Source organism: Nyctereutes procyonoides, unplaced genomic scaffold, assembly GCF_905146905.1.
Source record: "Nyctereutes procyonoides isolate TBG_1078 unplaced genomic scaffold, NYPRO_anot_genome, whole genome shotgun sequence".
Lineage (NCBI taxonomy): Eukaryota > Metazoa > Chordata > Mammalia > Carnivora > Canidae > Nyctereutes > Nyctereutes procyonoides.
In genome coordinates, this window is record NW_026575139.1 from 19,396,847 (window position 1) to 19,413,585 (window position 16,739).

General features: G+C 33.5%; 1 protein-coding gene across 4 annotated transcripts in view; it reads left to right on the forward strand.

Annotated features, from left to right (window-relative positions):
- CEP128 (centrosomal protein 128) overlaps window positions 1-16,739 on the forward strand; it is a 396,245-nt gene that overhangs the window by 99,269 nt on the left and 280,237 nt on the right. For all 4 annotated transcript variants that reach the window (XM_055304558.1, XM_055304557.1, XM_055304559.1 and 1 more), the window contains exons 11-13: window positions 187-261; window positions 1,915-2,047; window positions 8,501-8,652. In XM_055304558.1, the coding sequence (XP_055160533.1) occupies window positions 187-261; window positions 1,915-2,047; window positions 8,501-8,652 (360 nt within the window). The remainder of the gene's footprint in view (window positions 1-186; window positions 262-1,914; window positions 2,048-8,500; window positions 8,653-16,739) is intronic.

Here is a 16,739-nt window from a genome sequence, read left to right on the forward strand (position 1 = left end):
CCCCCCCAAACCCATTATTTTCATGGAAACATTGATATGTTTTGATAGCAAGGTATTTTTTTTCATATTAGCTGTAGATATCTTCTGAAAAGTTCTCCAGTTTTCTCCTCTTAAATTATGCCCATTATAATTTACTTATTTTCTGCCCCACTGGACATTTTTCTTTATCCTTTGTTGAAACTTTAGCTTGAACAGGAATTAGAGGTATCCCGAAGGTTATTGAATCAGTCAGAAGGCAGCAGAGAAACACTTCTGCATCAGGTAAGTCTATGCAAGCTATATCTTCTTTTAAATTAAATCTGGATTGAGTCTCCTTTTATATTAAAATGTCTTTGTGAGAGGAAGAAAAAATCCACCAAGGTCTAGAAATTCTTTTCCCCCTAAGGAATGTATGTTAAAACACATAAGCAAAAGATGAAATCCTTTCAGGAAGAGTCAGAGAAAGCTGGTACAAAACACTGGACCAAGTTCCCGCTGTGATAGTGTATTTTGCTGATTGCTGCTTCAATTTGGGATTTATCTCTCTTAGTATAACCAGTGTAAAAATGATACTGGATGTGTAAGATTAAACTTTCCCAGGGGCTTAATTTTATTCAAAGAGGCATTGGAGAGTGAAGGAAGAAGTAAAATACATGAAACAGTGAAGGAAAAAGTAAAATACATGAAACAGGAAGAAATAAAATACATGAAATACAGAATTTGAGTTACTTTGCATTGTCTTATATTTACCCTTTCAAGATGCTGCCTGACCCTTTTAACCAAAGATAAAGCTTAATTTTAAAGCATAACATTTGCAACTCATAGCTTATAATGAGAGTTTGCTGCTTCTGCTATTTAAAGTTCAGTAACTTGAAATAGTAATCTTATATACATTGGATAAGGGCATATAGGTTTCTAACTGCCTCTCTGCCTGTGTTTAATATAAACTGTACTTGTACCTTTGTCTGTTTTGAATTGTGGCTTATGGCTTACCTAACTCACAATGTTGTGTGCTATGTAGGCAAAGATGTCAAGCATCGTAGATGCTCAGAAGGAATATTATGTTTTGACCATTAGTGCTGAAAATACACTATAACAGCTATTTTACAAAACCTTGAAAAATGGTCACTGGCTTTGTTCTGCAACCAGGGTTACAAATGGAATTAATGTTGGCAGGGTTCAGACTTCCTTTGTTGAAAGTTTATATTTGTAGTCCTTTCCACTCTAATTTTTTTTGGTTTTGAACTCTGACTTGTGATTTCTAATCTTTTGAAGTAAGAGATTATTGTGTTCAGGTTGTCATTGTGACTTTAGCTGAGTCTTTTTGAGACTCCTAATTTGTTTAATGGCCACTGGGGACATACCTGATGTGTGGTAGGTAATTTGCTAGTCTTTAGAAATACTGATGAATAACATAGTCCCTGACCTCAAGGAGTTCATAGTTTGTTCAACAGCATTGATTTCTTTCTTATTTTGAACAGTACTTTGATATTAAAATATGCTGAAATGTGATCTTTTCACTTGAGTTTATCAATCAGTAGGTCATATTCATACGAAAGAGATGGAGTAAAAAAAAAATCTAAAAACAGTTATGGAGGTGCTTGGGTTAATAGTAGTAGAGTGGACTGAGTTCACAATAAAGGAATTTTTTTTTTTGTGTGTGTGTCAAATTCTTTGTCCTGGTAGACACAGAGAAGGGGAAAAGACATTCATTCTTTGTGGAAGGAATGGGAGAAGTAAAGAAATAGAGCAAGAGACTATTCCACTGTGCTTGGCATAACAAGGAGGTTAACTTGGCTTCAACTTGTGCTGACAGTAGTCTGTTAGAAGTAATATTTCTCCCTAGAAAAATAATTTGAAATAATTCGTAAGTTCAGTTAATCTTTTTTGCATTTAAAACTGAAAGAAGTTTCATTTTTGACTCTATGTATTTAGGTAGAAGAGCTCCGTATGCAACTTATGAAAGCAGAAGGTGACCGAAAGGGTTTACAGCATCAAGTATCTCAGATTTCCAAGCAACTGTTAAACCATCAGGATGAACAAGGAGATGACTGGAGGTTTAGGAGAGGTATAATTCTGATTTGGAAAAGTGTGTTTTTTTTAAAAAAATTTTTCTTAAATACTTCCCATTTTCAGAGTTGCATTTTTTTACATTGTGCTCTTGTCATCTTATTTCTTGATCTACTATCAGGTTTTTCAATAAGCTAATCATAATTTAGCATAAAAATTTTTTAAGAGACTATACTTTTTAGTTTTATATTTACAGCAATATTGAGCAGAAGGTACAGAGATTATTCTGTATGCCTGCTACTCCCACAAATGCATAGCCTCCCCCATGATCAAGTTCCCCTCACTGGGAGTATGTTTGTTATAACTGATGTACCTACCTTGATGCATTGTTATCATTTAAAGTCTATAGTTTACATGAGGATTCATTCTTGGTGTTGTGTATTCTAGGATTGGGCAATACATAAATGACATTTAGGCACCATTATAATATCATAGAGTAATTTCCCTGTCTTAAAAATCCCTTGTCCTTCACCTGTTCATCCCCCCCTCCCTCTAACCACTGGCAACCACAGATCTTTTTACTGTCCCCATAGTTTTACCTTTTCCAGAATCTAATATAGTTGAATCATGCAATCATTCTTAAATTTAGTAATACACCTTTAAGTTTCTTCCATGTCTCTTCATGGCTTGATAGTGTTCTCACTCTCTCTCTCTCTTCTTTCTTTTTTTTTTTTTTAAGCATTGTCAGAGTTTTATATCCATTCACATACTGAAGGCCATTGAGTTGCTTCCATATTTTGGCAATTATGAGTAAAGCTGCTATAAACCAAACATCTGAATATAGGTTTTTGTACGGGCATAAATTTTCATTTACTTCGGGTGAATACCAAAGAATATGATTGCTGGATTGTATGGTGAGACTGTCTTTCAAAGTGGCTGTATCATTTCTTCATTCCCACCCATAATGAATGAGGATTCCTGTTGTTCCAGATTCTTGTCAGGATTTGCAGTTGTCAGTGTCCTGGATTTTGGCTATTCTAATAGGTTTGTAATGGCATCTTGTTGTTTTAATATCCATTTCTTTGATGATGTAACATGTGGAGCATCTTTTATTATATATATTTTCCACCTATATATCTCCTTTGAGGAGCTCTTCATTAAGGTCTTTGACCTATTTTTCAGGCAGGTTGTTTAGCTTCTTGTTGAATTTTAAGAGTCCTCTTGATATTTTAGGTAACAATCCTTTATCACCTGTGTCTTCGCAAATAATTTCTCAGTCTGTAGCTTGTCTTTTCATTCTCTTGACAGTATCTTTTGCAGAGTTGAAAAATTTTAATTTTAATGAAGTCCAGCTTATCAGTTATTTCTTTCATGGATGATGATTCTGCTCTTCTACCTAAAAACTCATCATCAAATCCAAGGTCATCCACAATTTCTCCTGTCTTCTAAAGGTTCTGTAATTTTGAGTTTTATATTTGGGTCTGTGATCCTTTTTGAATTAACTCTTGTAAAAGGAATTCTTATTTCCATGCCTAGAAGTCTGTGTCTAGATTCATTTCTTCTGCATGTGGGTGTTGAGTTGTTCCAGCACTGCACTACTTGTTGAAAACAAACATTTCTCCATTGTATTGTCTTTGCTTCTTTGTGAAAGATCAAGATAAGTTGACTGATTTTATGTGGGTCTATTTTGGGGCCTCTATTCTGTTTCAGTGATATATTTATCTTTTTTTTTTTTTGCTAATATCACACTGTTTTGATTATTGTAGCTTCATGGTGAGTCTTGAAGTTGGATGATGTTAGTCTTCCAGCTTTGTTCTTCTTCTTCAATAATGCATTGCCTGTCCTGGATCCTTTCTTTGCTTCTCCACACATCTTTAGGATTAGTTTGTTGATATTTACAAAATAATTTGCTGGGATTTTGATAGAGATTTCAATAAATCTGTAGATCAGGTTGGGAAGAACTCACATTGGGCAATATTTTGGCTTCCTGCCATGAACATGAATTGTCTCTCCATGTATTTCATTCAACTATGATTTATTTCATCAGACTTTTGTAGTTTTCCTCATATAGATTTTGTTAGATTTGTATTTCAGTATTTCATTTTCTTTGGATGTGAATGTAAATTGTGCTGTTAACTTCAAATTTCACTTGTTTGTTGCTGATATTAGCATCCAATTTTAATATCTCCTCTAATTTTAAATCCATTTCAGATGTATTTATCTTGTGAGGCTTTCTCCAAGAAAAACCCAGCAAAACTAGTAGTGGAATTTTTTCCAGCTTCTTATTTCCATGCCTAATTGTGTGTGTGTGTGTGTGTGTGTGTGTGTGTGTATACACTTGTCCTTTTACTTAAGGTGGAAATACCGCAATGTTTTGATTTTCTTTTATCTCAATTTTAAAATATGTACTAACAATTAAAATTCAGATCCTATCTTTTTTGTGATCTAAAGATCCCTGACAAAAATTAATCATCTGGCAGAAGTGGTTATGAGTCATATGATGGCTTTTTCTTATGTAGATTAGGAATACTTCGTGTTTGAGAAATGTTAGGATACCTTTTTAGTGGTGGTGTTGATTTAGGTTGTGGAATTTAATGAGTCTGGATGTGTTTCTTTTTTGGAAATTTACTTGTAACAGAAATGGTAATATTGAAATTTTATAATGGTCTAATAGACTAGTCCAGATTATTCAGCCTGTAAATTATTTCAGTAATAAGGCTGCCTACTCAAATGCCTAAATTGTTGGAGAAACACTTGTAAGCATTTAGTGTACTATCAAATTCAGGGAGGATAAATATTTTTCCAGATTCCCGACACATAACTCAGTATGTTGCCTAAGTTAGAATTCTCACATTGCCAGAAAATCTTCATTAGATGGCAAATTCTGACATACCTATCCTAACATAATTGCATGTCATTAAGTTCACTTAAGTTTCATGTGATGTTGTTATTGAAATATATTTTGACATCAAATATTTTAAAATTTATTTTTAAGAGTAAAATCCTAAGGTTTTTAATTATTCATCAAATTTTCATAAAGATGCACATAGGAACTTTTTGTTTGGAATAAGACTGTGGTACATTGTCATATGTTTTCTCACTTTATTAAAATCTAGTTATTGTAAGTCTTTGTGGACTAGAAGAATGTCACTTAACTACTTATCAGGTTTAAAAAAAATCTGAAAGTTTTCTTATCAATTTGATAATGAACTTCTTCACTTTCTTTTAATGGTTCTAGAGTTTTCATCTTTATAGAACACTTGCATTATTTATTTTTTTTTTAAATCTGTATAAGAAACGACACTCATTGTCAAATGTCACACTCTGGTTGCTGTTTGATCCTCCACCCATTGCAAAATAGCTTCCATGTCTGTTTTTAAAATCAACTTTGCTTTACTTTACTGGTGATCTCCTCAGTCAAATTCAAAGGAATTGGGGCACCTGGTTGGCTTAGTGGTTGAGCATCTATCTGCCTTTGACTCAGGTCGTGATCCTGGAGTCTTGGGATCCAGTCTGTATCAGGCTCCCCGCAGGGAGCCTGCTTTTCCCTCTGCCTATGTCTCTGGCCCTCTCTGTCTCCCATGAATAAATACAATCTTAAAAAAAAAATTCACAGGAATCATGCTGTTACTTTTCTTACTTGACGACTGTTTTTTCTTCTTCCTTCTTGGAACTCTTCATTGACTTTTATGTTTCTGCTCTTTCCTGATTCTTCTGTGTTTGTTGTTTTTATTATTTTCATTTGAATCTTTTCTCTTTGTTCACAGCTTATCTTTTTAAAATGCTGAGTGTTGTCTAGGATCCTCTTTCAGGGGTTTCTTACTTAATATTTCTCCCTAGATGTTGTTATTTGATCTTATGCTTTAGCTATAACCTGTAATGATGATTCCTAAATCTAAGTTCACTAATCTTCAGCCCCCTAGTTGGAGTCTTTCATTGGACATCTGCGTGTGCTGTTCCACAGAATGCCCAGTCAACAGATTGACAACTGAGTTCATCCTTTCCTTAAAACTTGTTTTTATTTCTTTCTTTCTTTTTTTTTTTTAAAAACTTGTTTTTATTTCCTCTTTCAATTGATGACAGCATCCTTTATGTGGATAGCCAAGGCTAAAATACAAAGAACATCTGAAATTATTCCTTCTCTCCTCTGTCAAATTCATCTCTATCTGTTTATAGATCTTGGTATTTCTTGAATTTGACATATCTTCTTTTTCATTCCCACTACCTCAGTTTAGGCATGCTTTGTCTCATTTGTATTACCCTTTTAACTTACTCCAGTCCCTCTGTAATCAGTTTTCTATACTGCTGCTACTGAAGGGATGCTTCCTAAGCCACAAAGCATTCATGTTACTCTTGCTAACCTTTTGTTACATGTTACTGAGTTCTTAGTACATACAAGGCATTTTGCTACTCATTTTGTCTCCTTTAGTTTTTACACTATAAGAAGGGTACTAGTTTTGTTTCCATTTTAATGATTAAGAAAAAGGAAGACTGAAGAATAAAGAGATTGCCTAAGGCCATATTTGTGGGAAGTAACAGACCCAAATCTTTTTCTCCCCAAACCTGAACTCTTAATTGCTATACTATACTGATCCATGATGTTTATAACAAGTGTTCTTCAAAGTAGAGCATATGAGATAATCCCCTGGGTGTGGGAAGAGAGTGTTTGCAACACTATTTATGTTTTACACCTTATGTTTTAAGTATTTTAACTTTGCTAAATATTTCATAGGTAAGTATTGTGCATAGGTATATATTTATATATAACCATACTATTTTATGTGTCTAGATTATGAAACTTATCAAATTATTATGTCTGCATTAAATATGTTTCATAAATTATATGTATTTATACATGTATTCATGTGTTAATATCTCCATATTTTGTACAATATATATTCCTGTTATTTTATATATGTATATACACTAATCTATATCCTGATATGTATGTCCATACATTGATAGACACTATAGAGATACATATTACATGTACACATGCATATATACCTATCTAAATATAAAATTTAAAATATATATTTAATAATGAATACTTTTACATATAGACAGATATACATATTTTCAAGTTTCAAACCTAGCAGAGCTATGTAAAGTATGGCCCATGGGCCAATCCAGAGTTTTGTAAATAAACTTTATTAAAATATAGCTATTCCCATTCATTTATTCACTGTCTAGGTTACTTTTGCCATACAATGGCAGAGTTGAGTAGTTGTGACAGAGATCATAAGGCTAAAATATTTACTATCTGACCCTTTACAGAAAACGTTTGTTAACTCCTGGTCTATAGGATAATTTCTAAGCTCCCTAGCAATGTATAAACACCCTACTGATTCTCCTTCTTCCCTCCCTCGTTTGTGGTAGGTATGTGAAGTATTGTATGCAGCTACCTAAATATTAAATCCAGTATTGTACCTCTGTGCTTTATGCTGCTTCCTTTCCCTGAATTATCACAACTCCCATGTCCTTTGCTGGGTGAAATTCTGTATTCATTCTTTAAATCTAACTTAGTTTCTAATTCTTCCTAGCTTAGTTTTTCATCAAGATAGAGTTAATCACTCTATCCTTTGTACTATTTCTGTATGATAACTGTATCTGTAAAATACCTGTATAGTATCTGTCATTGGTTTTGTCATGCTATTAAAATGCCTGTGTATGTCCTTCCATCCATGTGTATCCAAGATGCACAATTTTGAACACTTTGATATCTCTTAAGTTCAGGTGTGTCTTATGAATGATGTGTAAATTTAATTTGGTAGTGTTTCCTTCCTTTCCCTTCCTGGAAAGGAAACTACTAGGAAAACAGATAAATTGGTAATAGATGTTCCAATTTTTGGCATCTTAGACTCAAGGAAGTACTTTATTTATATGTCTTGCTTTCTGTTCTTGAGGTATAAGGTCATTGAGAAAGGGTTTTTGTGTTATATATGTTTGAAGAAGATGGTATTACAGTGTTCTGTGCATCATAGACCAAGTATGTTGAATCAAATACTAAGTCTGTATTGTTGGGTGATACAATTTCAGGTAGCAGTCTCCAGGATTAGTAAGTAAATCAGTGGGCATACACAATCAGAGATTTAACAGTATCATTTGTTTATTTTGCAAGAAGTAACTATTTTGTGTCAACTTCAGTAACTTTCAGCTAATGTATGACTTGAAAATTCTTTCAGTATTTCTGTGTTAGACTTTGGAGGTAGGAATGTAAGAAAATTAAAGAAAAATATGTAGGATTTTCTTGAACTCAATTGTACTAGAAACATTTCAAGTTTTAGTATCAAAATGGAATAGTATTGGATAGCACATCAATGTATATATTTTCAAATACTGAGTGAGTCTTGTTACAATAGGCTGGCAAATTCTGAAGTCTGTTAGTGACAGTGTTAATAAGTGGATTATGTTAGTTGGAATATTAGAACATCAAGGCTTTGTACCATTTGAAAGTACATTCTCCTGTGAATAAAGAACAACCATCAAGCTTTACGCTTTCTCTTTTAAGGGGTTGAGCAGGAAAAAGAGAATCTGGAGAAGCAGATGTCAGATTTGAGGGTGCAGCTGAACTTCAGTGCGATGACATCTGAATTAGAGGAAGCGAAGCGGTGCATGGAGCGAAAAGACAAGGAGAAAGCACATTTTGCAGCACAAGTTGAGGTGACTTTGCTATTTTTAAATTGTATTCAAAGGATTTCAGTTTTTTTTCCCCATAGAATTGTTTAGTAAAGTTTTAATATAAAGTTTGTGATATTTTATGAACTCTAGTTTCAGTATACATAATGTAAAGTTATATAGATAACTTCTTTAATTATATATAGAAATACCTATGGATTCATTTCTCTTTCATTTATACCTTAAAGCCAGGAACCTATTAAACTTGAAAATATTTTTGTTGTAGTGGCAATTGAGCTCTTCCTTCAGATAGAGGGGGCCTTTCTTTGAAGGAATGGTGAATTATCATTTATTTTGGGGGTGATACGGACAGAAGGCACAGCAAAAAAGGTATTACTGATATTTCTTCTTTGGAACCATAAAGGTTTTTAAATCTCTTACTGCTCTGCATGAGGCAGAATTGAGGTATCAGAAAATACTAAAAATAATAAAAAAAAGAACTTCCTAAAAAGGAAACGTCTTAATTCCAATTATAATTATGTAAATTAGATCAAACACAGATGATACATTTGGAAATAGATATGTACCATGCCTTTTCTATATCTGTTTTTATTAGTGGAGTTGTAGTCTGATTGTATTAAGGTGCCACATTTGAAGAATTTTCTAAATTATAATGGAAGGTAGAAAATTGGTCTTAAATATGTCTAACTTTATATAATCTAAAGGAAATATTTAATGTTACTGCAGTTTGAGTTTCTCTTTCATCTTGTCTGAATTAATGGAAAATGTATTTTAGATTTGGATCAAGATGCAGATTGTAAAGATAATGAAATATTGACATACTTTTTACAAAGCCCTCTATATGTATAATAAATACTTAACAGAAATATTATCAGAGCAATTGTCATTGTAGAACTTCTAGGGTTTGCTTCATGGGTATTATTTTAGCCCTTGATCCTCCTGACAAAAGTGCTATAATATTATTTTGCTAAAGTTAAGTATTATAAATAATATAAAAACCCCTATGCTAATAAATATCAAAGGTAGAAAAATCACTTTGCTAAGCTGTTTATAACCGCATACTGGTCTGTCCTTCTTCCCTTCCTTCCTTTGTATTGTTTCATTTACCACTTGCAGAATCAATTGAAAAAGTCTCATATACACAAGCATTAAAAAAAATTATAATGCCTTAAAAGTGCTCTCCTTCAAAGAGCCTGTCTTTCCCCTTGTCCTAACAATAGTTCTTTTACATTTTTACCTGGGTTAGGGAAAGAGTTGGTGTTCTCTGGGGCTAGTTTGGATTGATTGCATGGGTTTGGATGTGAAAGACAATTGGACAGAGAGGTTGAACATTTACATATCAAATACTTAATGACTGTGTATTACATGTCAGGCACTGTTCTAGGTGGTGGTGACACAGCAAAGAACAAAAACTAGGCAGATTTTTCTGTGTGCGGGTAACATTCTAAAATTGATGCAGAAAGTTCTTTGAGTTTGTCTTTCGTCTAATTCAAATTCCTTTTGGAAGATGAAAGATTTTTTTCCCATCCTCTTAATTACAAAAAGACATTGTTTATTCTGGAAGAAATTCCCATTAGCCAGTTCTTCCCCTCCCCCGACTTTATTTTTAACAATAAAATAATTAAATTTATAGTCATTATTTTAGATTTTTGTGACACTTCTGATTATGGCTTATTTTTCAATATCTCCAAGCTATTCTCAAAATGACATCTAGTGTAGACTTTGTGAGGGAATCAGTCATGGATCACTCAGTGTAACTTCTGTTGGGTATTTGCTTGAAATTTAACTGAAAAGCATTTAGTTTCTGCTTTATTTTTCAAAAATATTCAGTGATATTTATTTTTCAAAAATACTTGGTGTTGGGGGCACCTGGATGGCTCAGTTAATTAGGTGTCCAACTTTTGGTTTTGGTTCAGTCATGATCTCAGGGTCGTGAGATTAAGCCATATATGTTGGGCTCTGTGCTGGGCATGGAGCCTGCTTGAGATTCTCTCTCTCCCTCTGCCCTACTGTGCTTGCTGTCTCTCTTTTAAAAAAATTTTGATGTTGCCTTATATATTCTATAAAGAATGAAGATTAATCTTCTTTAGTTGCTTTTTAGAAACCAAATATAAATTAGAAGACATGCACAAAATGTGACTATTGGTCAGGCCCCCAAACATGTGCCATAATACTTTTTCTTATGGTTTGTTCAGTTTGTTCAATCACTAGTCTCTTTGTCTTTAATATCAACTTCCTAATACCTTTCCTATAAAACTTTATACACAGTCTTGAAAACTCATTTTTTCTTAAACTTTCCTATTCATTTCCATTTTTTGGGGGGGTCTTTTATCTAGTTGTTCACTGTTTCTGTAATGTCTTCTTTTTGTGGAAATCCTAAGCCTTTTCCTTCCTGAAGCCTCCTTTGATTATATCAGCTACAAGTGATGATCCTTCCTTCTACACCCTGTCCTTTTATTCACATCACTAATGTTCTCACACTGCCTTAAAGTATATGGGTAAATGTCTTTAAAATTTCAAAATGAGTGAGATAGGGGAGTGCAGAAGAAAGCTGCCCTGTCACTAAGACAAATAAGACTTCGATGTCCTTGTTTTGGTGAAGACTTCAGGTTTCAAGGTCTTGTCCTCACATCTGGAAACTTGAATTTTCTATGTCCTAGATTTAATGTGACCCAGGAGACTGGTTCATACTAATCATGAAACTCATCAGAGAGCATTGTATAAAAGAGTACCAGTTCACTAATGTAGCCTGTGGGGGCTCTGTACGGATATTTAAGCACTCTTCTGTGCAGAGCACCAGTGTCCCAATTTTCTATACCTTGGTTTTAGCAAGGTGAATTAATAACCAAAGAGCTGCTTGGTGAACAGAATCAGAGAATAATGATGTCTAAACGACTGTTTGTTTCCTCCCTATGGTAAGGCTACCCACTGCGTGTCTTTAACAGAGTCCTTATAACCAGAGATCTATTTACTTCACCAGATTCTGTTTTTGTTCCTGGAGTGTGTTGAACTGACTACTTTTGTCTTTCTCACAGTTTTCTCTCCTTCCACTCTGATGCGCAGCCTTCTGTTTACATTTTCTTTTGATATGTTGCTGTGCACAGATTTTGCTCTGGGCCTTTTTCCAGTATGTATTGATGTTGTAATTCAAACTTCCGGCATTCTGGAAGCCACTTATGAATAAAATACTTATGTCCTTTTTCAAATCATAGATGAGTATCGGGAAAGAACCAGGTCTTATCTCTATTTCTTTGTGCCCCTTGACAATGTCTTATCCATATTAGGACTCAGTATTTGTTGACTGAAGTATAAATTGTAGAACACTTTTATGGTTAATTTTAAAGCTAACATTTGTTGTTTGGTCATTCTTTAAAAGCACATTAATTTCTGGAAGAGTTGTCTGTCAGTATTCAAGGGGACCTTTGCTCTTATTAATTGCATTACTTTTTGTGCATCCAGAGTATATATTTTAAGCAGTTGTTTTGTACTGGAGAAAAACTGTGTTTTAAGCTTGTAAAAAACCGGAATGAAAGCTTTTTTGGGTTTGCATAATTTACCTTTCAAATTGTACCTAAAACCTTAAATCTGTATATGCATAGAAAATACTAAGTACATTTTTTTCTTCTTCTAAACTTGAGTTGAACCTCATTAACCTTGATAGGCTATTTGTATTCATAAGAATTCCAAGTATCCTTGATCAATGATTCCCCCTGATTTAATCTCAGCCTCCATCTTCTATCAACTTACTTTTCTTGAAGAAAAAATTTGACTTTTAAATTCAATGGGGGAACTTCAAAGAAAGAAAAAAAAACAAGGTGCTGTACATAATTTAGATTAAATGTTGAAAGTGATAATTGAGTGACAACTGACATGATTATTCATTAGCAGAAACTTGGGACTGTAATGCCATAATTTACTTTTAAAAGGGGAGTAGTGGAAAACAGAAATGATAATCAATAATAACTTTTCTTTTTGATGATTAGTACATGAGGAACAGAAGGAATGTTGCTCCATTTAACATGCTTTTAAGATAAACTCTTGATTCTTGCACTTTTTATATAAAGCTGGCTATTTTGCTATGTAATAGTGCCCCCTTCAATACTACTTTTAAGCCCTTCTTAGAGACTTTAATGCCCTGTCTATAATTTTTGGTTCTTTTTTTATCTTAATAAATTTTTCCTTATCCAAGTGCTTGTTGTAAAATAAAGTACTGAGTACTAAGTAATTTTTAATACACAGATTATAAAGAAAACAAATATTGGCAGCAAAACTTTACAGACAGGCTAAAATTGTTGAACCTAGTGGAGATGAGGTCTGCCTCTGTTATTAGCCAGATTAACCTGCATTGAAGCAGATTTCTAAGTCCACAAATGCTCTATACTCTGAGTTCTTTATAAAGATGACTACTGGCAGAGATCTCCTACAAGTAAAAACTCCAAAACTAAATAAACTTTTGTACCTTGAGGAAGATAAATTAGTGTAATTCTCAAATCTTTCATCTATATGAAAATATAGGAGTAGTGAAGAAAGGCAGCTTTTCTGTTTTCTGTAACTCAAGAGTTGCATGAATATTTCCATAAGGCCAGAAAGTAGAAGTGGACCAAATATTTTAAACTTTCCTTTAAGACATCACCAATATTGACTAATATGACCAGTAAAGAAATAATTTAGGAATAAAAGTGTCTATTTTAAAGTTCTTTATTTTCTGAAGTCATGATAATTTCTGCCTCATGTGTTTTATGTATAAATTAAATACATAGGCCTTTATATATGTCTCTGTGATGTGCATGGACACAGGCATGGAGTCGGGGTGGAGGAGAGGAAGAAACTTACATTCCTCACAGAATAATGAAATATTGGTAACTTAGGTTAATTATAGATAGATTTGATGTTAAAAGCAATTATAAAGATGTCATACACCTTTGGGAATAATTATTGAAGGACTTGCTATGGAAAACTAGGTGATATGTAACAAGGTAATATTTTTCACAGAATCTTAGTAATTGATAGTTGTTCATTTCTTGACCACCACCAATGCCACTAAAGGGATATAAAGTAGACTTTATAATAAGCATATTTTAACTGTTCATGAATTATTCCTGTAGTCTTTATAGTTACCTTTAGAGTGATTTTTGATAGCATATCATTTTAAGTGGAGATCTAAATTGTGTCTTAGATGTTTATTTTCAGGCAGCTTTCTACAAGGAGAAATGAGATTATACTTAGCCTTAAGCAATGAAAAAGTCAATGGGACTGTTATACTCTTGAAAATATTTGAATGGTTATAAATTATCTTTGCCAAAAAAACTTTTAGTAAGTAACACATGGGTAACATAAGCAAAGGTCAGTGTTAGCAGGTTTTTTCAAATGTATTAATAAACATTTAATTTCTAGTACTGATTGCACAAAGTATGAGTTTATGTGAGACAGTACTTATTTGAGAGGAACCTGTGATTGTGTTAGGCTATAGTTTGCTATGGATTAATAGATTAGGTAAACAACTGGCAATTTTGATTAAAGAACAGTTTCTGCCTTTGTTAATGGTAGGTTAGCTTGTTGCAGACCAAACTTCCTACTGAAAAAAACTAGAAAAACTGGGTAAGACCTGTGTTTTTAAAAATTGTTTGAAGCTATCAGAGAGCTATCTGGGTATAATAACAGGAGGAGTCATGTATTCTGTTGAGGAGTGGAGTGCAGAGCTTTAGGTCTGACACTTGGCACCACCTTTACCCTGAGAAGTGTTAATCACAAACTGAGCTTACAGTAGAGCTTAGGTCCTTTAAGGAGAAGGGCCCTGCTAAACAGCCACACTTCCAGTTGGGATACCCAAAGAGCTAAACCCTAGGAGTCTGGGTAAGCTGGAAATGTACTAACAGTCATGAAGACTAACATAACTTTGAATCTCCTTGTGACATTGTCCTTATGCTAAATGCCCATCTAAACAGAAGTACATCTTTTGAGGAGGAAGGTATTATCAACCAGAGCCCTCATATTATTTCTATAATTTGTCATACAGTGTTTAGCATTTGATCAAAACTTAGCAATCATATCAAGAAAAAAACTACTAGAAAACAAGATATTAGCAAGAAATAGGAATAGGCATAGAGACTGTTCTGATAGTGGAGTTGACAGAAATGAAATTTAAGCCATTGGTTATTAATAGGTTAAGAAATTAGATTATATGATAGTTAATTCTATCAAGAACAGAACATTATAAAAAGAATAGAAATCTGAGAACCAAAATATATAGTAACTGAAATTAAGAGCTGGATAGGTAGGTAGTGTTTAACCAAAAATTAGATACATTTTGTTTTATTCCTCTGAAAAATTTTATCAGGCTTCCATCTCTCTTCTATATATTCTTAAGTTATATAATTTATGGTTTAGTTTATGGTTTTATTATCTGGTTTTTCTACTAATTGGCAAAAAAACAAACCTCAATTTATTCAGTCTTTGATTCAATAAATTTTGATTAAGAGTCTATTATGTCTTGAGTGTGGTGCCAGAATCTGGGGGTACACAAATGAGATAACATTCATTGCCCTCAATGAAGTCACAATCATTAAACTCCATTTAGCACTGGAGTGTCACTTCCCTAGAAAAGCCAGGCACCCTTCAACATGGTTGGGTAGAATCATAGTGAGACTTAAAATGGGGAGCAAGTGTATGGGGGGTCTGAACCATAGGAAGTGGGCATGAGGAGCATCCATCCAGTACCAAAATGGCCTCTGTCCTCCAAGACAGAGCCATAAATGTAAAAGCAAAGAAATATCAGAAGACAAAAAAGAGCAGAAATATCTTCAATAGGAATTGGTATTTGGTGATTGAAAATCTGAATAAAGGTTTTATAATTTTACAAGCTTACTATATATCACATTGCCCAATTATATTTGTTCTTTCTAGGTTACAAGAAATTGGGACACACTCAATAGGGAAGCACGAACTATCTTGACAGCTGCCCTACTGGGCTTCATGGAGAAAACTAACTTTATACATGTTACCACACTGATGCTCTCATTGAGACTCTTTCGATTGCAAAGATAAGAAAACTTGAGCCATCGCTATGTTGGGTTCAGCATTAATTCGTTGGTACACTCATTTGTGACTATGGTGGTAGAGTCACCAGACTCTGCTGGCCCTCTTTTTTTTTTTTTTTTTTAATGCGTGGATTTGAATTGCTATTATAGTATCAGATGATTTCAACCTGAAAAACTTCCTCAAGAATGTCTTTATTCAAAAAAAAAATGTCTTTATTCCGCCTCATTTAAAAAAGATAATTTTGCTGGGTATATAAGATTTTAGTTCACTTTCTTTCAGCATTTGACTATACCATCCCACTGGTTTTTGTTCTTCCTTATTTCTCATGAAAAGTCAACTTCCGATCCTGTTGCATTCCTCATTCATGATGAGTCATTTTTCTCTTGCTGCTTTCCACATTTTCCCATTGTTTTTGCCTTTAGTATTAGACTGTGATATGTTTGGGTGAAGGTTCTTTGTATTTATCCTACTTTCACTTTATCAAATTTTTTGGATATATAGCTTAATGTTTTTCTTCACATTTAGGAACTTTAAGGCATTATTTTTTCTTATATTTTTTGTGTTTCTTTCTCTATTCCATCTGGTATTTCCATTGCATATATGTTAATATTCCACATTTCTTTGAGGCTTTAAGTTTTTGGATATTAGGGGCAGCTGGGTGACTCAGGCAGTTAAGCATTCGACTCTTGATTTCGGCTCTGGTCATGATCTCAGGGTTGTGAGGTGGAGTCCTGTGTAGTGCTCTATGCTCAGCAGAGAGTCTGTTTGAGATTCTCTTTCTCCCTCTCCTTCTGCCTCTCCCCCTTGCATGTGCATATGCACACACACTCTCTCAATAATAAATCTTTTAAAAAGTTTTGCATTTTTTAAAAATTATATTTATTTATTTTTTTGCCAGATCAAATCTATTGAGCCTTTCAAGTGAATTTTTCATTATACTTACTGGACTTGCCAATTTCAGAATTTCCATTTTAAAAAATAATTTCTGTCTTTTTACTGCTGTTCTCTATGACATTATCACCATATACTTCTTTTAAAAAATGGTTTTCTAAAAAAAAAATGGTTTCCTTTAG